Source organism: Lissotriton helveticus, chromosome 4_1 (assembly GCF_964261635.1).
Source record: "Lissotriton helveticus chromosome 4_1, aLisHel1.1, whole genome shotgun sequence".
Lineage (NCBI taxonomy): Eukaryota > Metazoa > Chordata > Amphibia > Caudata > Salamandridae > Lissotriton > Lissotriton helveticus.
The window spans coordinates 124,395,728-124,421,110 of record NC_136063.1 but is presented as its reverse complement, the minus strand read 5'-3'; the positions used below and the strand labels follow the sequence as shown (position 1 = coordinate 124,421,110).

General features: G+C 45.0%; 1 protein-coding gene across 1 annotated transcript in view; it reads left to right on the top strand.

The window, feature by feature from the left end:
* LOC144827955 (uncharacterized) overlaps positions 1 to 25,383 on the top strand; it is a 456,431-nt gene that overhangs the window by 271,485 nt on the left and 159,563 nt on the right. The window contains exon 16 of the mRNA XM_078686115.1: positions 5,299 to 5,349. Coding sequence (XP_078542241.1) covers positions 5,299 to 5,349 — 51 coding nt within the window. The remainder of the gene's footprint in view (positions 1 to 5,298; positions 5,350 to 25,383) is intronic.

The window sequence follows — 25,383 nt, the reverse complement described above, 5'->3', positions numbered from 1 at the left end:
TGAAATAAATTCAATCCCTCTAAATGAAATAACAATTATTAAATGCATTTCAGTGCAATTACACCTCTTCACCTCCGCCCTTCTCCAGACATCCCCAACTCAGCCCTTTACTCCTTGATGTAATTAGCAAAACACCCTCAGCTGAATAACAAAAGTTCCAGCCCAGAAGGTGTTAAATGCAGTTTGAGCCTTGAAGGGGTTGATTCCTTTAAATCCCCAAGACACTTGGGGTGGGACTTGGCTCTTCGTGCAGGGGGGAAACAGCGCTTCTCGAGCAGCTCCCCCCAGCACCCTTTTCATCATTGAGGGTGACCCCCTTCTTCCAGGGGGCCACCACACTCCAGGACAGCCATCTTCCAAATGCCTGGCAAGGCATTATGGGGTGATTGTGCTCCTATTCCTGCATAATAGATGAGCGGCTCTCCCGCTGTGCCATGGAGAGCCGCGCTGGCGCTAGGCCGCTTCTGGGGCATCGGTGGGGGGTCCGGTACCACCCGGACACTCAGGGTACACTTCACAGCTTGGGGAGCCCAACCCCAGCTGCTCCTCTCCCAGTGAGGGCCTCCTCCTTTCCTTCGGGTGTTCTGGTCCCCCACATGGCTGCTTCATTGCCGTGCTGCCTGGGAGTCCACCCCGGCAGCCCCTGCCGGCTCCCAGATGGGCCAGCACTCTCTCGTGCGGCCATGGGAGCTGGCCGCTCTAAACGGGTCTGCCTGCTCCACGCCGGGTTCCGCTGTTCGGGCGGGTCCACGGGGGAGTGTGCAGAGGAGATGTGGTCCTGGGCCCCCAGGCTCCAGCACCTTTTGCCTCAGCAGACCGCACCCCAGAGAGAGCTTCTCTTCCTGTGCAAGTACTTTTTAAAAGTTGAGTAGGGGGCTGGCAGAAAGTCTCTGTTTGTCCTATCAAACAACGACACATCACTTCCCTGCCCCCTCCCTCCTTCTTGTCCAGCCTCTGGGTTGCTCAAAATGGAGTCGTCCAGTGTCTCTGGCCACATGGCCTCTGAAACCCAACTCCTTCCCCCCTCACTGCCCTCACTGTGGTTAAGCTTGGTGCCTGGCACCCAGCGACAGCAGTTGATGGATTGGCTTGTAGTTCCCCCTATCTTTTCTCCTTGGAGGGAAGATTTCGCTCTGGGAAGAAAAGTCATAAATCTAACCTGCCAGTGCCAGACCCCAGCCAGGGACTCAGAGAAATATGACAATTCTGGACTACCCAAAAGCAGTACAAATATGACTTTGGACTATGCAGAATACTCATTTTCACTTCCGCTACACTGGTCATTAGTGTGTGGCTTGGATCTGTAGGCTTTATGGAAGTCGATTTAGCCATGGGCCACACATCCCCATAGGGGAATAATGAAGTGAAAACACAGTAAAACACATTGACTTTCCCTGGCATGTTCCTTCCCAGGGTATAAAGCCTATTCCATGTCACCACCCAATTCTGCATAAGTCCTGCCACACCATTCAATGTGCACCCGCTCCTGGACTGCGCAAGCTAGGAATCTCCCATGCGCAGTCCCTACACGTGTGCACGCGCATGTACACCCGTGTCTGCGTGTAACCAGCACCGTGTCCAATACTCCAGCTGCTGTGCAGCGGCCTAGTCAAACCTGGAGGACACTAGTAATATCTCCATGCAGTCTCCCTCATTATGAGTTCACTGTGGGTGAGTCCCAGATTATGAGGCTCCCCCACAGGAAAAGCTCAACAATTACGTGCTCAAAACACGAAAAATCTGGGTGGCCCCTAGTGTCAGACCCACCTTCTAACAGCCTGCAAATCAATTTGTTGTTTCTGTAGCCAGAGCACCTCCTGTTGCAGCCATTCAAGCTCCTCACTGTGACCTGTCTCTTTGTTCTCCAAAGTGGAGACCCTCCCTCCCACTTTGTCCTGACCATGCCGCACATTAGGAAGGTTGAAGGAGAGGTCCTTCTTTAGCGCCACAGGTCTTCACGTAATGAATCAAATAAAGCCTCTGGAAAAGGGAGGGTCACTGAGTTGTCTGAATCATTAGACTCTGGGGGGAGGGGAATGCTGTGTTCACTGTGGATGCTTTGTCCCTAATGATCCCCTAGTGGGTTTCATGAGTGTGTACTGAAGTGAGCGGTCCCTCTTGGACCGGCCATAGACATGGCCTTGTTTCGGGAGAACCAGTAATTTAACTGAAAGATTCCCCGTTCACAGAGGGGTGAGACAGGGTTGTGTGCTCGCACCGACCCTGTTCTGCCTCTTCGTGAACGGGGTAATCGCTCACCTGACAAGGATTGCCAACACTGACGCCCCAAAATTGAGCGGCAGCAGGGTGCCCGCAATTATGTTTGCGGATGACACCCTGCTGCTGTCCAAATCCCCGATGGGCATGCAGCGGGTGCTTGATGGTTTTCTGGAATTTTGTACAGAAAGGGGACTTGAAATCAACCCGCAGAAAACTAAATTCATGATCCTAAACCCTATGCCCTTCAAACGCCCCAACCCCTTACTTGGTACAGTGCGCTTGGAAAGGGTTTACACAATTGAGTACCTGGGGATAACCCTAAACCAAAATCTAACGTGGGGGGCACACCGGTCAAAAGCAAATATGAAACTGGCCCAGAGGGCGGGAGGTATTATGACAATCGCGAGTAAGTCATCATATCGCCCACTCAGCCCTGCAATCCAAATGTACAAAGCCCAGGTGCGGGGGGAGTTATTTATGGGGGAGAGTTATGGGGCCATATTCCGTTGCATAACTTGCTGACCACAGAAAATAAATTCCTCAGGCAGCTGACATCCCTCCCCCTAAGTACTCCTCTCCTGCCCCTGAGACTGGACCTGGGTCTGAGGCCCATTACGGAGGAACTAGGGCTCAAACCATTAACTTTTTGGCGGCGTCTTTGGAGCAGTCAAGACCTCACCACTGACAGAGCCGAGCTACAGGAATTTTTATCCCTGCCCAATGCCACCAAGACGCCTTGGTTAAATTACATCAAGAGCACTTGTGAGATCCTTGGACTACCAAAACTATGGTCAGATCCGGAAAGTACAAGCATCAGGATTCTGAGGAAAGCGGTGTCCAGAGCGTACTATGATAATAAGCTTCTCCGAGCTCTGGATAGCACTCGTGAAGGATCCCTAACACACTACTTCATTAAAATTAAAGACTCATATAACCTTGAAAGTGTTCTGGATGGCATGTCTCCAGCTCTAACAAGAAAACTATTCCTGCAATGGAGGTATGGGACCCTCCCTCTCGGGTCTTTTACCAAAGCATGGTCCTGTCGGCTTGCCACAGAGACGTGCCCTGCATGTGCCCACACAAAGGAGAATGATGTGCATGTCGTTTTCTTTTGTCGAGCCTACCGGAAAAGCAGGAAACAGTGGCTTGTCCCCCTCCTCAAAAACTTGGGTTTCAGAACATTTTTACCTGCATACAGAGTTTTAAAGACTGATTTATCCCTGCCAATTGTGTTCGCTATAGCAACATTTTTACCCGCAATGTGGTATGTTCGCAACAGACTGATAAAGGGGGTCGGAAACTCTTGACAAACTTTCATCCCTTGACTAACTGGCACCTCTTTTTATTATTTTTTTGTAATTCTTGACGCATTTTATATTAATGATATATTGATATTCCGGATTATTAACTGATGTGGTAAATTTGGTACATCTTTTATGATCATGTGATCGAAGTAAAGATTTGTTATTGGATTGGAAAGGCCTAACCAGCTTTGTGTAGTTTAATTTGATCCCACACGATCACTGCATGCAGCAAACTGTGAGCCTCCGCAGTCTGCTCTGAGTGTCGACAATCGCCTAGGATGCCGCTGCAGTCATCCAATCTCCAAGCACTTGTTTCCCAACTCAGGCAGTCAGTCTCAGTCCATGTGGCTCTCTGTCCTAGATGCGCATTGGCAGCCCCAGTAGGCACCTCCCACAATAGGCAGGCCACCCACATGGCTTGACTGCCATGAAACAAGGGCGCTGGAGCATACAGAAAGCAGGCCGGATACTGGGGTAAAATCGACTGCAAGTCTCGCCTTCCACTTCAGCAGAAGCTCACTCCAAGTGCTTCCCAGGTAGGATTTGAGCTGGGCTTGATGGGCCACCTGCCCTGCAGTCAAGACCTCGCTGGAATGCTGGGCTCCTTCAGAGAGGCTGCTGTACTCCTCTGCGGTACCTGCCAGTGGACCAGAAAAGCCCTTTGGTTGTGGGGGCATGCCCAAAATTAGGCAGTTATGGCTCCAAATGGAATTACCTCAGGGCCATCTTAAATTCAGATCTGGTTCTGAAAACCAATACTACAGACGCAGGTGGATTTGATTTCCAGGCCGTGTGCTATTCAGACCTATTTCAGTGACGAGGATGGAGAGACAGTGAAAGACGCCTTAGCCACCCACCATCTTTAATACAATCACATGAAATAAGAACATACTGTTTAGCCCATGCACAATCGGTTAAAAAAAAGTAAGAATTATCTAAAAGGAAGGTCACTTTGATAAAAGTCCTGATTATTCAAGAACTCACGTGATAAAGTGCTAGTGCATTAACTCGTTGGATGAGTTGACTTAGTGCATTATAATCTTGTTATTTGGTTAATAAAACCTGTAACAAAAAATTATATGTTTCCATTATGACTACAGCCTCTAAAGATCAATATGACTGGGGAATACATTCAAATACAAGTAGCATTGTTTCTACAAAAAATAGGTGTTTGTGCTCACAGTCTACATAAACCCCTGTACTTGTGATTATGTTTCCATTTGTACCTCCATGCACATAGTTTTGCTCATAGATGTATTTTGCCTAAATTGTCTGCTCTGCAACACAAATTTGTAAAACTTATTTTGCCTGCATATGAATTTAAGCAAATCAGACCGGCCTACCTATATTTACAACTCCAGGCCACACCTTAATTCTGCTTTTTTGTTTCCCATTTTTTGTCTGGAGTTTTATTTGCACCTTGATAATAATGCACTCTTCTGTTCTAGGATATGTATGAGAATCTCCACTGTCTTGAAGGATCCAGACTATCAAAGTCATTACCTCTTCATCCATTTTATACACCGATATATATCAGTTTTCGACTTAAGTCTGCTCGTTTTAGTATGGATTCATTTTTACTATATACTTGAATGATTTTCTTTGAAAATTAAATCAAAGTTTGTATTGATTGATTTATACTATTTATGGTAAGGTTGAAATATGTATCCTAAGAAGGACTGGATGCAGCCATAAAATGAAGAAAGTCTTATCATCTGGAAATATTCTGAATTCTGTAAATGATATCATTACATTTTTTGAATTTATTTCTCAGGTCCTCCAGTAGGTCAAACTACTAGAAAAGTGGTAACCATAAAGAAATCAGGTAAGGACAGATTATGACTTTCAATACAGACTTACGTTTGTAGCATTGATGTATCTTATAGAATCATATATGGTGCACTGTCTAATTGATTTTACTATTCCACAAGAACCATGCAAGAATGCTTATGGTCACTTCTGTAATCACATTATAGACACACTAGTTACCTAAACCACATGATGTTTAGCTAGTATTAAGGTCAATGTAATACCGTAATACAAGTAAAACAGACCATCTATATTTTTTCATTCTGAATTGGTGCTCAATTATTTTCCCATCCAATACTTCAACACTGAAACTGAATGTTTGTACTACCGAAACTAACAGTAAATGAGCTTTTTTTCTCCCCTTATTGTATTCCTTCCTTTCACAAATGATTACAGAAGCTGACATCTCTTTGTCACATTGCTGCTAGAAGGATGGACTGAAAAGCTGTTGTAGTTTTAGACAAAGAAGTGCAGATCTTTAAAATGTATCACTGCTAAGATACAAACATGAGATTTATCTTAGGAATTTCAAATGCATGCTTACATTTAAGAGAGTGCATATTCTGAGTGGTATCTTAGAATCTTCTGCAACCTTTTATACCCTTAACCACTTGCTTGCCAGTTTTTGCCCCGTCCTGTGCTAACACTTTTTTATGGGACTATTTGGGGTCGTTGTAGCTTAGGCCCCGTCAGGAGGTACTAACAAGCCTTGGCAACCGCAACCAACATAGCAGTCAAAAACAGTGCAGTGTCAGGAACTGCAAGGTCCAAGTGACTCACCAAGAGCAAGCAGGGAAGCCCGCTGGAGCCGAAAAAAGAACCTCAAAAGGACCGAAAGTCCTTAGGCCCAGTAGTTACAGGAGGACCTCGAGAAGCTCACCAAATGATGCTGGCCCACTGTGAAGAGGATGTGGTGCAGGTGAAGATCTTGGCAGCAGAAAATACTTGAGGTTGGAACTTCTTGGAGCTCGAAGATCTCTGGTGAAGAGATGCAACCAGCCTTGGCAACGGCAGGTTGACACAGTGCAGAGGTGCACTGCTCCAGTGGTTCTGAAGAGTGATACCGGCTTCAAACTTGCTATCAAAACAGTGCAGGGCTCGAGAGAGTTGCAGAACCACCACATGTGTTGCTGAACCTTTCGGAGTCAATAGGAGTTTGAGAACAGCAGACCAATCAACTTAATTGCTGTGCTTGCTAATACTTCAACTGACCCATCGGCAGGGTTCTGAGAGAGGAGATTATGGAGAGGGTCACTCTCTTCCTCCTGTCCCCCATTTGTGGCCATGGACAAGCTCGTGCCAGCCCAGTCTACAAAAGGTTTCAGGTGATTTTCATGAAATAAACTGAGAGTACTTCTGGGAGTACCTAGGTTCACCAAATAGGTGACCTCACCCTTCACTTCAAGAGAGATTCCTTCGACTGTCTTGGATGTCCACAGGTCTGTAGAAGAGACTGTATGGAGCACAGGCACAGAAGATGCAGAAGACTGGCAAGACAACGTGAAGAGGAGCAGAAGTAATCTTCCCAGTTGCAGTCTCAGTTATCAAAGCAAAGTCTAATGAAGTCCAAAGTGTACAGACGATTGAACATGAAGTGGTTTTGGATCTGAATCTTGTCCCCTATGAATCTAAGGACCCACCAATAGGCAAGCCCTTAAGTACCCCAAGAAAAGGGTTGGGTCATTTGAGCGGTCTGTCCCACAGGAGGGGATGGACAGTGGAGAGGTTACTCCCATTTTGTTTGTCCAGTGTTACGCCAAAGCGGGAGCCAACAGCTCCCTGAACTGGTTCCTACTAGAGTATGAAAGGAGGGAACCAAATGTGCTCTTAAAAAGCAGTCTAGCGGCGCTGGCACGAGCCACCACCCAATCCTAATACACTCAGTCCTGTCTGAGAGGCGGTCACACCTCCCTGTGACATAAAATCCATTATCCTGCCTTACTCTGCTTGAGCTCCCTGAACTGCTTCCAACGAGAGTATGCAAGGAGAGCACAAAATATGCCCTTCAAAGCAGCCTAGAGTAGTTGCATGTGCCCACATCCTGTCCCAATACACTACGTCCTGTCTGGGAGGTGGTGACAGGAAACCTAAACTCCTGCCTTACCTTTCTCGAGCTTTCGCAGCAGGAGGAGGGCAGAATCGTATCTCTGGTCGGCAGCAGCTATCGTTTTCTGTCCAGGTCTAGAAGAATAGTACCCGGAGTACTGAGGGCCAGTTTAGACCTAGCCATTGCATAATGACGCATGGCCACCCTATATATCGTAATGGCTAATGCACTTACATCCAGGGAGAATGAACTCTGTGGATTGTAGGTGTGTCTCGCTCCTGCACAGCCACCCTTACACTTATAACTGAGAAACCTAACTTCAGAATTGAAAAATATTATCAGCCTTAGGAGCGACTTATAAGTTTTAAGTGCAGTGACCGCAGATCTTAGGAAACTTCTATCTGTCGTAAGTGTTGAATGCACCAATTTACTCAGGCTGTAATGGCAGGCCTGAAGTCATAATTTTAGTGGTCTCCAATAGATGGCATAATGCATGCTTTAGCCCATGAGGGACCCCTGGTATACCTGTGCCATGGTACTTAAGTACTATATACCAGGTACTTATAAGGATAGATCATTAGCCAATCTGGGGTGTTCCTAAGTACTCACCATGTCGAATGTAGGGAAGAAGCACAGAGACTGGTGTCCTGAATACCAGGATCCCAGTCAGACTAGTCAGAAAAAAATAATGACATCAACAAAATGTGGGGATGACCATGAAAGCAGACCCTACTTTTGTATGGAATTCCCCTAAATGTGAGGAGATGAGACTAACCCAAATATAAGGAGATGAGACTCACCTTGTCCAGGTGAGTCTTCATTAACTAAGTGGAAATATCTGGAGAGTCCATCTGCTTTGGCATGGCTGTCCCAGGCCTATGTTCCACTGAAAAGTCCATCCTCTGTAAGGAAATGGACAACCTCAAAAGTTTGGGATCATCACTCTTCATCTGTTTATGACATAAGAGGGACTTATGATCTGTCCGTACAAGGAAGTGAGTACCAAAAAGGTATGACCGCTACTTCTTTAAGGCCTAGACCACAGCAAATGCCTCCCTATAGCTGACCAATTCATCTCCCTAGGAGTCAAACTTCTGCTTAGGAAAGCTACTAGTTGGTCTTGGCCCTCTGCATTTAGTTGTGACAAAGCAGCACCTACCACTGTCTCAAATGCATCTGTCTGGACAATGAATGTTTAGAGGGAATCAGAACTTTGTAGAATTGGAGAACTGCACATGGCCTGTTTCTGTTCATCAAATGCCTTTTGACAGCTAACTGTCCAATGGACTATATTAGGCATTTTCTTGGAGGATAGATCTTTAATGGGGAGTCACAATGGACCTATATCCCTGAATAAACCACCCAAAGTGCCCAGACAAGGCCAAAAAAACTCTGACCTGAGTTTGGGTAATGGAAGCAACCCAGTACACAATGGTCTATATTTTGCTCTCCAATGGCTAAACTTGGCCTCCACCTAGCAGCTGACCCAAGCATACAACCTTGCTATGCCCTGTCTGGCACTTGGTGGCATTTATAGTGAGGGCCTTCAGATTATTTCTGAGATGGGCCAGGTGATACTCCCAGGTGGAACTAAAGAATTCAATATCATCTGGATAGCTGTTCTAATGGTTTCCAGACATGTTAAGACTTAGTTCACTAGCCTCAGGAATGTGGCAGGTGGATTTTCAGACTAAAGGGCATGACGATACATTGATAATGCCCTCAAGGGGTTGAAAATGCTATTTTTGGCTTGGCATCCTCTTCTAGACTGATTTATCAGTAGTCAGCAGCCAGGTAAAATGTATGCAGATATTTAGCTTGGTCTAAAGTATCTATAAGCTCACCTGCCCAAAGAATAGGATGGGCAACAGTCCTAGTCACTGAACCGAGGCTGCTGTAGTCCACACAACTACTAATCCCTCTTGTGCCACCCTTGGTGTGAGGTTTTGGTACCAGGACTACTCAACTAACCCAAGGACAGGCTCTCTGTAAATGTTGTTCTTTACAGGCAGACTGTCACCTTTCTTCACTTCTTGGGTACACCAGGTAGTTTGACTGGGTGTCAGAGAGAACATCTGCGTGTACTGATTGAGGACCTTCCTGCAATCAGCTTGCTGCTGGTAATTGAAGCTGCCTGCCAAGGCTAATACTTCAACTGACCCATCGGCAGGGTTCTGAGAGAGGAGATCATGGAGAGGGTCACTCTCTTCCTCCTGTCCCCCATTTGTGGCCATGAACAAGCTCATGCCAGCCCAGTCTACAAAAGGTTTCAGGTGATTTTCATGAAATAAACTGAGAGTACTTCTGGGAGTACCTAGGTTCACCAAATAGGTGACCTCACCCTTTTTTTAAGGATGGTGTGGAGGCCATTGAATTTGTCTTGGAGAGCGGCAAGGGCCATAGGATCCAACACTTATACTTTCTGTCTTAGGTTGTAAACAATCAGTACATTGTTTTAGTCATCCCAAGCTTTCTGAAGCTCCTGGCTGGCATCAAGGTTGTTACGTGCCTTCTTCATATATTCAGCCATACCTGAACACAGGCCAAGGATATAGTGTAAAATGTCCTGTTTAGGGAGTTTGAGAGGTTGCCCCTAGCCTTCCTTAACCAGACAGAAAGGGCCCCTAACTTGATCTCCAAATAGAAGTTCAAATGGTTTGTAGGCAGCTCCTTTCTGTGGAAACTCTCTGTAGGCAAAGAGAAGGAAGGTGAATAAGACATCCCAGTTTTTGCCTGAGCTTTTTTGGGGAATCCCATTATCATACCCTTTAGTGTCTTGTTGAACCTTTCAACAAGCCCATTACACTGTGGGTGGTAGGGTTTGGTAAACGTATAGTTTACTCCACACTCTTTCCACATTGCTGCAACATAACTTGACATGAATTTGATACCTCTGTCTGTAAAGACCTCCTTAGGAAAGCCAACTCTGGAAAAGATTTGCAGGAGGGCCCTGGCCACTACAGGAGCTGAAGTGGTTCTAAAGGGAATAGCCTCTACATACCTAGTGGCTTTGTCCACCACCACCACCAGTATATAACTATGTCCAGATGCAGATGGAGAGTTCAAGGGACCAACAATGTCAATCCTCTCAAAGGGAACACCGACCACTGGGAGTGGAATTATGGGGCCCTTTGTAGTGCCACCTGACTTACCACTAGGTTGGCAAGTGGCACAGGAGTGAAAAAACTGCTTGCAGTCTCCTGACATTTGGGGCCGGTGAAATTGAAGGGAGAATCATGTCCCAAGTCTTGCTTTGCCCAAGATGTCTTGCAAGGAGAATATCTTGATCCAGGCAGTGAAGGAAACTAAGGGCGGGTGGAGCTGGCTTAGCGTGACTACTCGGTGGAACCACCCACCTCCTCCCCAATCAAAAAATATGTACAAATTAATATCAAAAGAAATAAAAACACACCTACCTGTACTGTGGCGTCCCTGGGCTTCCCTCCTCCTCCCCATCAATGTCGGACATACATCTTGCAAAAAGTGTGCATGTGCGTGCGTGCAGTTGTCTTTCAAGTGGAGTGGAGTTTCATGTGGAGAAGTGTGGCTCAATGGTTAGAGCAGGCAGACCTTGATGCAGAGCTCTGGCCAGGGACCAGGGTTCGATTCCCGCCTCGGCGGGTCTCCGACTCATTAATTCCCCTGACTGGATATTCTCGCCTCAGTACCTGTTCTGATCATGGGTCCCACGCTGCAACTCTGGGCAATAGCTTGCATAGTCTCCACAACGGCCCCAAAAGCGCTGGGAAGCCTGGCTGCACCTGGGGGGTGCCCAGGAGTGGACATTTCCCAGGAAAGCCAGGAAGGGTTCCTAAGCGGTATACGGACAGCGCCGGGACACCTCTGGTGGAGGTAGCTGTGCGCTTTACAAATTCCGACATTTACATTTACAAGAAATGGGCAGGCACGTATGCACGTGCATGCGAAGTTCTCACAAGATATACGTCCGATGTCAGTGAGGAGGAGGAGGGCAGTCAGGAGATATTTCTGACGTATCCGCATGGCGCAAAAGTGATGCATTGCTGGAGTGTGTCACAAAAGTGACGCAACTCCGACAATACAACCTTTCACATGGGGCAAGCCCCATTTGAAAGGGCCTGCGTCAGTCTTACGCCTGATGTGAGGCAGGCGTAAGGTTTTGACGCAACGGCGTCCTAGAAGTGACGCAGTGAAATCTCATAGATTTAACTGCGTTACTTCTGAAAGGCTTTGGCGAGGGAACGCCCCCCCTGCATACATTATACCTGATGCAGGTATAATGTGGCGCAGGGGTTTACAAAGTGACGCATCTGATTAGAAACGCAAAACTGATGCAAGGCCTCATAAATTAGGCCCATGGTGTCTAGGAGGAGTGTGGTATTGCACTTACGTACCCTAGTGGAAACTAAGCTTCCTCGGATTGGAAAAAGAGTTGTCCTAGAAGCCTGACAACCAAACTAGAAGTTGAGTAGAAGGTAATTTGTTTTTAAAAATATATGTGCATAATGCTAGTGATATTTTTTCAATTAATCCACACCTATATTAGTTGGTAAATACGGCAGGCTTGAAGGTCACCTGCTGCACACCAATGTAGGATGCTGGCTTGGTACCCAGTAGCCTTCATGCGTTGTGCAGAAGGAGTGTAAAGTAGTGTCTTTTACCAGTACTTAATTTTATAGTGTAGGTAAAGTGAAAAAGAACCACAGAGTGTAGTTATACAAATATGTATTTCTTATAAAAACTTACTAACACATTGCAATATTTCCTACCCAGAGATATAACCACAATTCACAAAATACTTTGGTAATAGAACACGTAAGTAGACTTACGGGGAGACTCCGGGGAGACCAAACCATATACTAAAATTGTGGAATGCGAACCACGAACTAAGTCAAAACTGGACCCAGAAGACATATAAGACTTGTTGACTCAAGGAACTACACAAAGTAAGCACCCAGTAACCACAGGGAGACCATGAGGAGAGTATGAACATGACCGCTGACTCAATACAAGTCAATGGGTAAGTCGTGGTTGCAGTTTTTAAGAAGAACAACCCTTTCTAGAGGACAATTTTTAAATCCTGTGAAAGATGAAAGGTTGGAGAGTCACCCCACCTATGGATACCCAGATATGAGGGATGCCAGGTGCATAGGTGGGAAGTGACTTCAGAAACCGCCATATTCCACAATGGAGGACTTTAATGAAGATGCCGCTGGCAAAGAAGTTGAGAGTCTGGTGGAACCCAAAGGTGGATTCAAAGTGAGAGGTAGGGTGGGCGGAATTAACGCAACTCTCTGCGAAACGGTAAAAAATCTCCACGAACAAGCAGAAATTCCATGAACACGTGTAATTGCTTGTTCACGATGCTTTTTTCCTGTTCACAATTGCTGTTTGTTCGGGGGGAAATATCTCGCAAACACGCATTTTGAGAACGCAAACAAGCAAAAATAATCGTGAAGTCGCGGAACGCCCTACTGTGAGCAATTGTGCATTCTCCACGGAACGCAAAATTACCCAAATTCTGCAAGCGGAACGGAATCATGCCTAGTGAGAGGTACCTGCAAGCAGAGGGGACAGAGTCTATGCCACTCAGGAGTGACCAGAGGAAATGAAACAGTAATGCCCATCCTTGTCAGAGCCGCAAGTGAGTTGACGTGCCCTTGACATTGCAGCTTTGTGGACCTGGCGGTGCTGTAGAACACCAGGACCCATTCATGAGCTGTACCATGTCAGATGTCAAGTGCCAGGGGGTGAGTATTTGGCAGGGGTACCAAAATGCCTTGGCACCGTCATCTAAGTAGTAGTTGAAAAAGGTCCTTTGTCAGGACCAGCAAGGTCCAAGTGACACACCATGAGCAGTAAGTCAGCGTGGGCTCCGAACAAGCAGGGGAGACAACTGGAGCCAAAGAAGAACCTCATGGGCTAAAAGCACAGGAGTTACAAGAAGACCTCAAGCAGCTCACCAGAGGATGGTGTCCAACGGCGCAGGTGAGGTCTTGGCAGCAGAAGTAGATTGAGGCTGGATCTATTTGGAGCCCCAATATCTCTGGTGAAGTCTTCAGGCCCTTTGGAACCCACACAGGAGGTTGAGCTTTTTACAAGGGGCTTCACTATGAAAGTAGAGTTGGAAAAGGTGCTGGGGTCTCGGGCAAAAGCTTGCATTGGATTGCCTGTGATCCCAGGAGAGGATGAACTGGAGATTGAGGAAGATGAGTCAAAATGCATTAGAGAATTTGGGACTGCATGTGGTGCATGGAACCAACAGCCTGCGTGGAGAGATGGTTCCCCCAGGAAAGGTAGCAGTGTATACTCCAAAGGCCTGTCACAAGAGGAGCTGGAAGGCAGGAGATAAAAGAGGAAATTTAAGTTGGACCTGGCTAAACTGAAGGAGGGAAAATTGACTCAGGAAGTAAGCTTGAGAAAGCTGGACTAACAGGCCAGGAAGTCTGGGTTCAGCACAGATGGTGGCCGCTTCTCTTCAGTGTGCTATGAGAAACAAGTACACATACCCAAGTGCCTGATGTCTGATTATGGGGCTGGAAATGACATAGAAAGGCTGCTTGATTCATATGCGATTCGTTTGCAGATTAACAAGACCCCAGAGAGGTACAGGCAGAGGTTTAGGGAGAGTACAAAACCATTCCCACAGACCTGGTTGGATTCTGCTTTTTCTTTTTGCAAGTTACTACATGATTGGGTGAAGGGCAATGATGATAAGGATTATCAGGGGCTGTATTCGTTTATTTATTATTTATTTAAGAGTTTTATATAGTGCTGGCCAGACCCAAAGGTATCGAAGCGCTTTACATCATGATCACTCGTAAGATACATAGGCAAGATGGCGGCTGAGCACTCAGCTGAGTGAGCTGGTGTCCAGACGCTCTCCTGGTGAAAACCACCTACTATTCCTATCTGGCTCGAACCCGATGATTTCTGCAAAAACAAGATTAGAGCAATCAACTAATGGGACTTGTGGTATGATTTGGCGCTTGTTGTTCTTGTGCTCGCTACCTCCCAGGTCTCCTCGTATTATTTATGTGGGACCCCCTTGCTTCTCGCTGTTCCCGAGGACATTTGCCCGACTCACCTCTGTAATGGCACTGAAGACAGCTCCGAGAGGCACTAGGATCCTCAGTGTGCTGGTGGTGTCTGGCAACCCCGCGAAGGATTCAGTGGATGTGGGCAATGGTGGCAGCGGAGTACGCCACTCTCCGGCAGGTCTGGCAGGAACAGCAACACTGGAAATTCTCTGTCCGAAGCCGGTGGACCTCCTGAGGTATTACCCAAGGGAGTTCCAATCAGGGGGCGGCAGATGGTTCACTCGCTCTTCAAGGCACAGACAGTAACAAACAGGAAAGCTGGGGGTAATGGCGAGAAAACCCACAAAGGATCCCGCAGCATCTCTCCCGGACTCCCTACTGGGGTAATAGAAGAGCCCAGCTCAGGTACTGTGCAGTCACCCGTGATGGTTAAAATAAGTTTGGAAAAGTAAGAGGAAGATACAGGGGGGACTATATGAGGATATAACCCACTCTGACTCTTCTATAAGCCACGATACTGAGGATCCAAGTATGGGATCAGTAGAAGTTGAATCCGGGACTAGTGGTTTCTCACAAGAAAGTAGCCTCATGGGTAATGTAGTCCCTCGAGTACAGTCATTGGATGTTGCTCCTAAATGTTCTCTTCCTCCAATTACTACCACAGATGCCACCGATCAGTTGTTTATTCAATGTGATGATGTAATAGAGTCAGAAAAGGAGGGGGAAGCTGGCGACAAATTTTACTCCATGTCTAACCCCTCTGCATCATCAGAGGATGGAAATCTGGGAAAAGACTGGGCAGGGGATGAGAGCGGTATCAGCGCCTGGCGTTTTGATGAGGGGGTAGGAGGGTATGCTCATCTCTGAAACAGTTCGGAAACCTAGCGAACAAAGGGCACAAGGCGATTTCTTAATAAATGAGGCTACTAGCTTAACCGGCTCAATGGTTTGGGATTATTCTTGAACTCCACAATCAAACAATACTGAATGCGATGTTCTAGGGGTGGCTGTAGGCACTACAAGGCTAAAGCAGAATGCCCCTGCTGAGATTACGATGGCTACTATCTACCAAATTATCATGGCCCATAGAGAGGAGACCAGGCTGGAGAGTTCACGTACACAGGGGACCTGTCGCAAATTACAGAACTCGATTCGAAGGGTAGCCAAGACATGCTCTGACTCCGTAGTTAGGATTGGGGAGGCAGGAGGCAGAATCTCTGTACTAGAAGATGAGCTGGCAGTACAAAAGGGCCTCAATGATGCGCTTCAGGCTCAGAAAGAAGACACACTCTGGAAGTTATCTGATTTGGAGAATCAGTCTGGAAGGAACAATTTACGGATCTTAGGTGTCCCGGAGGGTAAAGAGGGCACAGATTCTCGCAAGTTTGTGGCAGAGCTACTTTTGGAGGCATTTAAGGAATTGAAGCAGTGGAACTGGCAAATTGAATTGCAGTGAGCCCACCGGTTTCCTTTCAACCAGCGCAGAGAACTGGAAAAGCTATTGATAAGCTTCAAGCTATTTTGATTTGCTTTAATAATTTCTTGGCACGGGAGGCTGTCTTTGATCTGGCTAGAGTAGATAGGGAAAGGGCAGGGAAGGGGTGTGAATTTTTTGTAAGGCCCGACTTTTGTCACGTAACAGTTGAGAGAAGGTGGCAGCTTCGCCAACTGATTCCAGCATTCCAGGAAAAAGGGGCACAAGTTTTTCTTTTAAACCCTTCTAAATTAAAAGTGATATCCCAAGGTCAGATGCAATTTTTCGCTTCTGAAGTACAGGCAAAAGAATTTTGACATATAATGCCAGTAGGGTAAAAGAGTATATACTGCTCTGTTTGTGTTTTTTTTTTGGGAGATTAATATTAGGGGTTTTTGTAGCAGGGTCTTTATCAGAGAAGGACCTTACTATGTAGTATCGCACAAGCTTTATCGCCTATGTTTTTCTCCCTTTCTTATGCCTAGTGGGTGGGAGGGATCCAGGGGAGGAGGGGTGGATCCAGCTCTTCCTCATAGGAGGACCGTCGGTCCTGTTGCCTCTTAAGGTGGGTCGAGGGGTGGGGGGCAGCCTCCTCAGGATGGGGGGAGCTGGTTGGGGAGGTGGGGGGATGGTGGGTTTGGGGTGGGGTAATACCATTTTTTCATATGTTGTCATGACACCTTTTATCAATAAAAGCAAGCAAATTTTGAGTTAGCGTTTTATTGTTACAGACATTATTTTGAAGAAGAAAATTATATTTTAAAAAATGGGGTCTACAAGGAAAGGAATATTCATATGTTCTTGGAATATTTGCGGCCTAATTGACAGGAGGAAAAGGGGTTTGTTGGTCAAGTGCATACAATTTATGCAAACTGACTTATTATGTCTGCAAGAGACTCATAAACCATGTAGCAAAAGTGGATGTTTGAAGGAACGTGGTCTTGATCTGTTGGCATATACGCGCCAGGGTACTACAATCAGGAAGGTGGCTATTTTAGCAAGGCGTGGTTTAGGGACTTGCAAAAAAGTAAAGGAGGACCGTCTGGGGCGGTGGGTGACTGTTGAGCTTATCGTCAATGGTGTCCATCTTTCAGTCTGCTCAATATAGGGGCCTAATCTGGATGATTCGAAAGTTCTAAATTATCTAAGCATAGAATTAGCCGCATGGGCATGGCCACATCCGCTAATTGTTTGTGGAGATCTCAATATTCATCTGGATAGTAATTTTAACATCTGCAGCGATGCCCCATATTCAGCACGGAAAAATAGGACCTTCAAGGCTATAAGGGAAGTTTAGAATAAACATGGGCTGACCGATGTTTGGTAGAGACATAAATGTGAGGACCCGGGGTATACCTTTTATTCTGCCCCTCATAATAAACTGGTCTGTCTTGACTATTTTCTAATATCTAGCCAATTGACTGAGCGAGTTAGTGTTGAGATCTCCCCTAGGGTTATCTCCGACCATAACCCACTTGTAATAGAGCTTCCAATCAGCCGCTTAGTAGAAAGGCAGAGGTCATGGACGTTTGAACATAAGCTATTGCTGGATCAGGTATACTGCGAGCATATGACTAAGTGGATAGCAGAATTGTTTAACTTTAATAGTAATACTCCTCCAGGAATTATAGTATGGGATCTGTTCAAGGCCGCCCTATGTGGAGAGACTCTTAACTTCTCTAGCTATCGACGGAAATCAGCTAAGGAAAAGATCGGAGGCTGGATAGATCAGCTCAGTCTTGCTGAGATAGATCTCATGAAGAAAATTAAGGAAGATCAAAATATTGAAGAATGTCAGCAGCTAATTACTATCATCAAGGCAAGAACTCATCCGCATTTTGGGGAAGAGACTGCTGCTACATATGTGCAGTATAGAAAGGAAATGTATGAACTTGGAGAAAACACTGGCAGGGTTCTAGCGAAACGCCTACAGCAGAGGGAGGTCTTAAATAGAATATGTAAAATCTAAGACCAGATGGGGCCGATTCAGGACTCCCTAACAGGGGTCCTGAATGTATTTCAGAATTTGTATTCCCAGCTTTATACTGAGAGAATAGATCAGGAGGCTGGTTCCACAGCGGAGGAACCCCTTGAGGACTATCTCACAAACTTGGAAACACAGGAGATCACTCCCCATTAGAACACAATCCTAGCTGCCCCATTACATGGGAAGAAATTGAAATGGCCATAACCTCTTTAGCCTCTGGTAAGGCTGTGGGTCCAGATGGGATTCCTTTGGAATTTTTTAGATCATTTCGGAATATATTGCGGCTAGATGTAATAGCCTTATTTCAGGCAGCACAAAGGGGATGTGTTCCTGACTCTTGGCGAAGGACTACTATTCTTGTATTTAAAAAGAAAGGCAAGCCAGAACTCAGCCCATCATCATATAGACCGATATCGCTTATTAATGCTGATAGTAAGATCTATTCAAAAATATTAGAGTCTCATTTAGGCAAGGTTATCAAGCTTTTTGGTTTCTATATGCCAGCACGGGTTTATCCCTGGCAGCGATACGACCGATCATGTCAGAGAGTTATTACTCTCTGCTAGGGGTGATCCTGTTGGACGCTGAGAAAGCGTTCAACAGGGTCCCCTGGCGATTTCTGTGGTCTCTCCTACGATGGAAGGGTATGGGTGCTGAGTTTATCTAGGCGATTCAGGCTCTGTATCAACGACCGGAGGCTGTGATCTATATCACAGGACAGGAAACTGAATCATTCAGTATAAGCAGAGGCACTCAACAGGGATGCCCAAGCTCTCCTCTTTTATTTTCATTGTATATTGACCCTTTTCTTAATAAGTTAGGGCAATGTAGCAACATTAAACCAGCAAAGGTCAATGGTACAGAATATAAAACATTGGCCTATGCTGATGATATTGCGATACTCACCTCTGATATTATTTCTGCTTATCCTGCTGTGAAAGACATGGCTGAACAATTTGGTAACCTTTCTGGATACAAATTAAACATCAATAAGACTGAGCTTTTTGTGGATCTGCCAATAGTTCCTGAAGTAACATAGTTGGGGGTTAAGCTCACAGCAGGAGTGGACCGAATTCCGGACATAAATATAGGACCAATGATCAGTACAGTTGGTTAGACACTGGAAAGGTTAGACCACCTGTATCTGTCCATGTATGGGCGCAGTAACATTAATAAAATTATGGTATTCCCAAAATGTTTGTATCTGTTTAGGACTATCCCCTTAGAATGTTCTGCTACTTGTTTTTCCAAGATTTAAAGGATGTGCTCTAGGTTTCTCTGGGGGTATCATAGAGCCAGTAGAGCGGCTAAGTGGATGACTCTTCCAAGATTACGGGAAGGGTGGCAGATCCCCAATTTTATGTTGTTTTACCGGGCATGCATGCTGCAACACATGGGTGTACTTTTAGTAGGGGACAAAGCTAAAAGCTCGTAGGCGGTCAGTCCAAATATCTATGAAATCCGTTTGGGGGATAAGGCTAAGCATGGCTTGGTTAAGGTCCTGGAACCTAGTTATTGCAAAAAGACTAGATTCAAAACAATCAAGGCAGCTTATTCGATTTGGAAAAATATATGGTGCAGGTTAAAGATACCAATTATCAATGGCTACACACCGCTATAGGCTTGCAGGATATTACCACCAATCTTTCAAGACCAAATCACATTTAGAAGGGGAAATGCTGGAATTAGCACCTTGGGCGATCTGAGCTTTGGAGGTCATATGGCTCCTTTTTTGTTTTTATGAGAAAAGTTCAGTCTGGACAAAAGAGATTTTTTTAAATATCTACAGATGCATACTTTTTTAGTAAGAAAGCTGCCATACCTAGCTTTAAATCTTGGGAAATTTCAATTAGTGGAACTAATCTGTAGCAAAACCCATATGGGGGGAATTTAACAAAGCTTATTGGAGACCCTCCCTTATGACATAGCAAACCAGAATAATAAATGGTATAGGAAATTTGGGAAGGAGGAGATAAACATTGAGGATTCACTTGCTTTAGCTAACCAGGTTTTAATAACCGGAAGCCTGAGGAGCAAGCACTGCATGCCTATTTTTGATCTCTATTATACCCCGGCAACAGTTGCAAAGTGGGGAGGGACACGAGGGGGTACATGCAATAGATTTGGGGAGATGTTTGCTCATACAGTGAGAAACACAAAACTCCCCTAGAACTATATACACAAGTCCTACTATCCTTACATCCGCCTGATAAACACCTCACATCACACTATTAGAATACCCATTCACCTTAAAAATGGCCCGCTAGCAAAAATAAGGTAGTGAAGCAATAAAGCCCTTGGATTTAGATATAGCGCATACAAAACTATAGTTTTATTAAAATGACAAGTATCGATGAATAAAAACAAGAGGAACACTTCCCCAACTTATGGAGTCAAAAGTCAGTACAGCTCCTTATCATAAATTGGTTAAAAATCCAGCATAAACATTAAATACAAAGGCTCATAAATTAAAACATAAACATACAGAGAAAAAAACCCATAAAATTCAAATTACATGAGGAAACCCTATAGACACAGATATGAATTCCGTTGTCTGAAAAGGTCCAACAGTGTTACTAAGAGGGGGAAACCAGGTGAGAGCCCTGCTCTTATCCTTATGGTTACTCCCTGTTGGATTCCTTATAGAAAATAGAGTCGACACGTTTCGGTGGTACAAAGGAAAAATATGCGACCACCTTCTTCAGGACTCAACAATAACAGGGTTTTACTCCTCCATCTAAAAGAAATATCTGTATGTATGAGATTTAATAATTAACCAAGAACATATATATATATATATGTATATATATATATATATATATATATATATTACCTACTGGCGGTCGCCAGTAGGTATATATAGTTAGGATTTTTTCTCTATGGGTTTTTTGAAAATCTATGTCTAATAACTTTGGCGTTTGTGGACGGAATTGGCTGAAATTTTCAGGAAAATGGCACATTTTGTTTCTGAGCAGCCCCTGAAAATTGGGGGGGGGTTCGTCCAGGGGGGGTCGAGAAAAAAGGGGGGTCCCAAAACGTGTTTTTAACATTGAGTTTTCCATAGGGCGGTTGGCCTCACTTTTAGCCCGAACGGCTGAATGGATTTGCACGAAACTTGGCAAAATTGTAGGGACTGGTAGCCCGATGTGCCTTTTGTAGGTCTCAATATATGTGCTCCAGTGGATTTTGAGAAATTAACGTTTAAAAAAAGATATATATCTGTAACAGCGGACCGGGCAGCGCTCCAGTTCGCGTACTTTTCGCGCAACGGAGCTTTGTGAAGCGAAGCTGATTGGTTCTCCGGCGTCTGTCAACATTCCAAACAGTCCGTAGCGGCCGCCATCTTGTCTCTCGGTAGGATCGAGAGACAAGAGGAGGCGAAAGGGAAGGGGCAAATGACGATAAGGGGGCATAGTAGATCCTCCCTGACCTCTTAGGTTTGATGTACCATTTTGCCAAGTTTGGTGTAATTCCGTTCAGCCATTCAGGCTGTAGACGTATCTAAATGTCAATAATCGAACGGCTGAATGGATTTGCACGAAACTTGGCAAAATATTAGGGACTGGTAGCCCGATGTGCCTTTGCTAGGTCTCAATATATGTGCTCCAGTGGATTTTGAGAAATTAACGTTCAAAAAAAGATATATATCTGTAACAGCGCTCCGCTTCGCATAGTTTTCGCGTTACGGAGCTTTGCGAAGCTGATTGGTTCTCCGGCGTCTGTCAACATTCCAAACAGTCCGTAGCGGCCGCCATCTTGTCTCTCGGTAGGATCGAGAGACAAGAGGAGGCCAAAGCGAAGGGGGAAATGACCATAAGGGGGCATAGTAGATCCTTCCTGACCTCTTAGGTTTGATGTACCATTTTGCCAAGTTTGGTGTAATTCCGTTCAGCCATTCAGGCTGTAGACGTATGTAAATGTCCTATGGAAAATTGAATGGGGAAAACACATTTGAAAGTGTTGAAATTTAGAACCAATTAAAATGTTACTTTGGTTTTGTATTTGTGTGTGATGAAAGTTAATTGGTTATGTATATATGTCAAATGAGAGGAAACCACAGCCATTTTGTGATACTACTGTCTGAGGTACATTTGTGAGGAATTTTTGGTGGTGAATTTCTGGTGTTTGATTTACACAGTACTAACACTTCTCCTACTTTTAAAAAGGTGAGTTGTTAATTTGTAAGGGGAACTATGTTGTACACTTGAAGATAATTTGAAAAATGTTTTCTGTTATTTATTTGCAGTCCTTCTGTTATACTAAATACTTGATAAAGTTAGTTTTATATTATGTATTACTAAAAACGATAAATGAAAGTGATTATTTTTTTCTGCAATTTACAGCAAGCAATTTCAAAATAAAATGGCTCACAATGAAGAGACCGTGGCAATTTCTTTTGAATTGTCCACTACATTGATTGAAATTGAGAGCACCAATAATGAAATATTGTCACAAGGAGGAGATGACTTGTATGATTCCATTAGATTGATTGAAATGGACAGCACCAATAATGAAATATTGTCACAAGGAGGAGATGACTTGAATGATTCCACTACATTGATTGAAATTGAGAGCACCAATAATGAAATATTGTCACAAGGAGGAGATGACTTGTATGATTCCATTAGATTGATTGAAATGGACAGCACCAATAATGAAATATTGTCACAAGGAGGAGATGACTTGAATGATTCCACTACATTGATTGAAATTGAGAGCACCAATAATGAAATATTGTCACGAGGAGATGACTTGAATGATTCCACTACATTGATTGAAATTGACAGCACCAATAATGAAATATTGTCACAAGGAGGAGATGACTTGAATGATTCCACTACATTGATTGAAATTGACAGCACCAATAATGAAATATTGTCACAAGGAGGAGATGACTTGAATGATTTTTTTGATCAATCTGTTGATGGCGAATTTATCGAATGTTTGGAGACCATAGAGTTACAAGAATCATCATTGCAGACTTTTCATGAGGAAATTGCTGATGAGGACATGTTACTAGTTCTTTCAAATTTAGAAAATTCTGAAGAATAAATTTATATTTAGAAATCAAAAATTGTTTGAGACATTATTCATTTTTATTTTTAATTTATGAGGTTGTAGCGAAGTGATTGTAGTATAAAATGAGACTTATAGTATAGAGTGCAACATTTTTATGTTACATGGTAAGTTTACTCATATTTACTTCCCTTCTGCCACTATATTATCTCCAATGTGTATTTGACATCTCTTCTTCATCTCCGGCCTCCTTTCTCTCACTGTGTGTCTCCGATGCATCTTATCGCTGCTATTTTGTGTAATTACAGAAGAGAGTAAAATAAAATAGTTCGGAACGTGAAAAGGGGGCAAAGTAGAGTACCCCTCACCCACTAGGCCTTTTCAGGCGGTCCCAAAAGGATCAGTTTCTGCTTTCCTGAGAGATTATGGTATGAGTTCCATATACCACAATAATTTGCATTACAACATGCAAGATATCTATCTCCTATTACCAACTTTTGGAGATATTCGCGCTAAGCGCGAATATCTCCAAAAAGTAACACCTGCCCTGAGCAGTTCTTAGCCATGTTATCCAATGGGAGGTGGATAACATGGCTAAGAGCATTAGCTCGGTAATGCATGAATATCGCTGACTTTTTAGCGATATTCATGCATTGCGGCCGTTTATTATCGCATTTGCGATAAACCTTGATAATAGCAAGGTTTTTCTTCGATAATTTCTGACGATGCTTAGCGGTAAAAAATTCGTTGGTAAGCATCGTTAGCGATAAATATCGCTTAACTTTGGTAATATGCACCAATGTCTGTTAACGTTCGATTCGAAGGAAATGAGGAAGTGTTGAAAAACATTGTTTGCGCCATCTTGCCTTTTTTGAAATGCCACACTTTTGTCGTGCACGGCAGCCATTTTAGATGCCTTGACCAGACCCACTCTCTGCACGCTGTCGATTCGTAGCATGGCTCCCCACCCTCGCAAGCATCTTCCCCAGGCACTGGTCACCCCCGCTCTCTGTCTTATGCATGGGCAATAAACCTCCCCCCATCTGCGCTGCTCTTCCCTGAGAATCACACTCTGTGCCCGCCCGACACCTCCCTTTCGCCCTATTCACTACCGCACCCTCTGACACTCCTCTTCCTCTGTGTCCGATTGTCCAGGCTATCAGCTAGCCCTGCAGATGTAGTTTATGGCTCCAGCTGTAAAGAATCACCCCTCTTCAAAGGAGTTATAGTAGATCAAGGCCCACACCCGATGAGATCCGTCACACCACACGTGTTCCTACTATCTGAAAACCATCCTGTATTGTGATTGGGGAGGGGACCGAGCCTGAAGCGGAAGATTCCAGGAATGACTCTTTGTACATCAAAGTTTTTACAATTATGTGTCATATTAAAAATATATAGCACTCCAACAAAGTAGTAGGAATATAAAACTTTAATAACATATAAATATATACAACAAAACAAAAACAGTAAAAACATTTAAACAACGAAGAGACCGTGGCAATTTCTTTTGAATTCCTGATGAGGACATGTTACTAGTTCTTTCAAATTATGAAAATTCAGAAGATGTTGCCTGGGGGTGGGTCGTCAGTAGCAGTCTGTTGTGCGAATAGTTCCAAGGCAGCAGAACGTGCTGAAATCTAGATGGCACGAAAGTGATGTCTAGTAAGTTGCCGCCCAGCAAATAACGGCGTGGGGCGCCGCGGGGGTGAGTGAGTCCAGTAGGCACCACAGCTATTCTTACCGGCATTGCAGAATTACTGCTGGGGACAATGCCTGTGCTGTAGCAGGGTCACAGCAGAAACAAAAAGGATTCTGTTGAAGATGTTGTTGGTTTTCAATTTGAAAACAGTTCTGGTGTCAACTGCTATGCTAATGTAGTGGTTAATGTTTTGTTTTCTCTAGAAAATGTAAAAGAGGGGGAGGCAGTCCAAAGTTCCGTTAAAAGGGCAAAGGAAAGGATCGGTGGTTTGAACTATCAGTCAAAAAGAGGAGGGGGTGCAACAATTTTTCCTACCGGGTCACACTGTGCTTTCACCGGAACTGAGGTCTGCAGGATTCTAGTAATTCAAAGTGAGGCTGGCGCCAGCATGGGAGCGCCGACGTCCCGCGGATACAGTTTCGTCACTCCACGGGCGATCATGGCAGTCATTCCCCATCGGGGGTCGGAGACTCCCGCGGCTCCTCTAGAATCTTCAAGGTCGTGGAGGACTACGGTGGTGGAGTCAACCAGTGACCGGGCCATTTCTTTATGCTGGGCCCGCTCTTGCCAGGTCGACCGCCATTTTGAGAGTTCGGTAGCTACTGGCGATCGCGGGGTCAAATGAGCGGACGGGCTCCACCCTGCCGGGCGAGACGTTGCAGCATGGCCACAGTGGAAGAACCCTTTTCCGGGCGCCTGGAGCGCTGAGGGTGCAGCTGGGAAGCCTCCACCTGGGGAGGCGGGAGAGGCCTGTTCGCACCGTCTCTCCCTCCCAGTGCACCCCACGGCGTCTCGCTTGAGATTT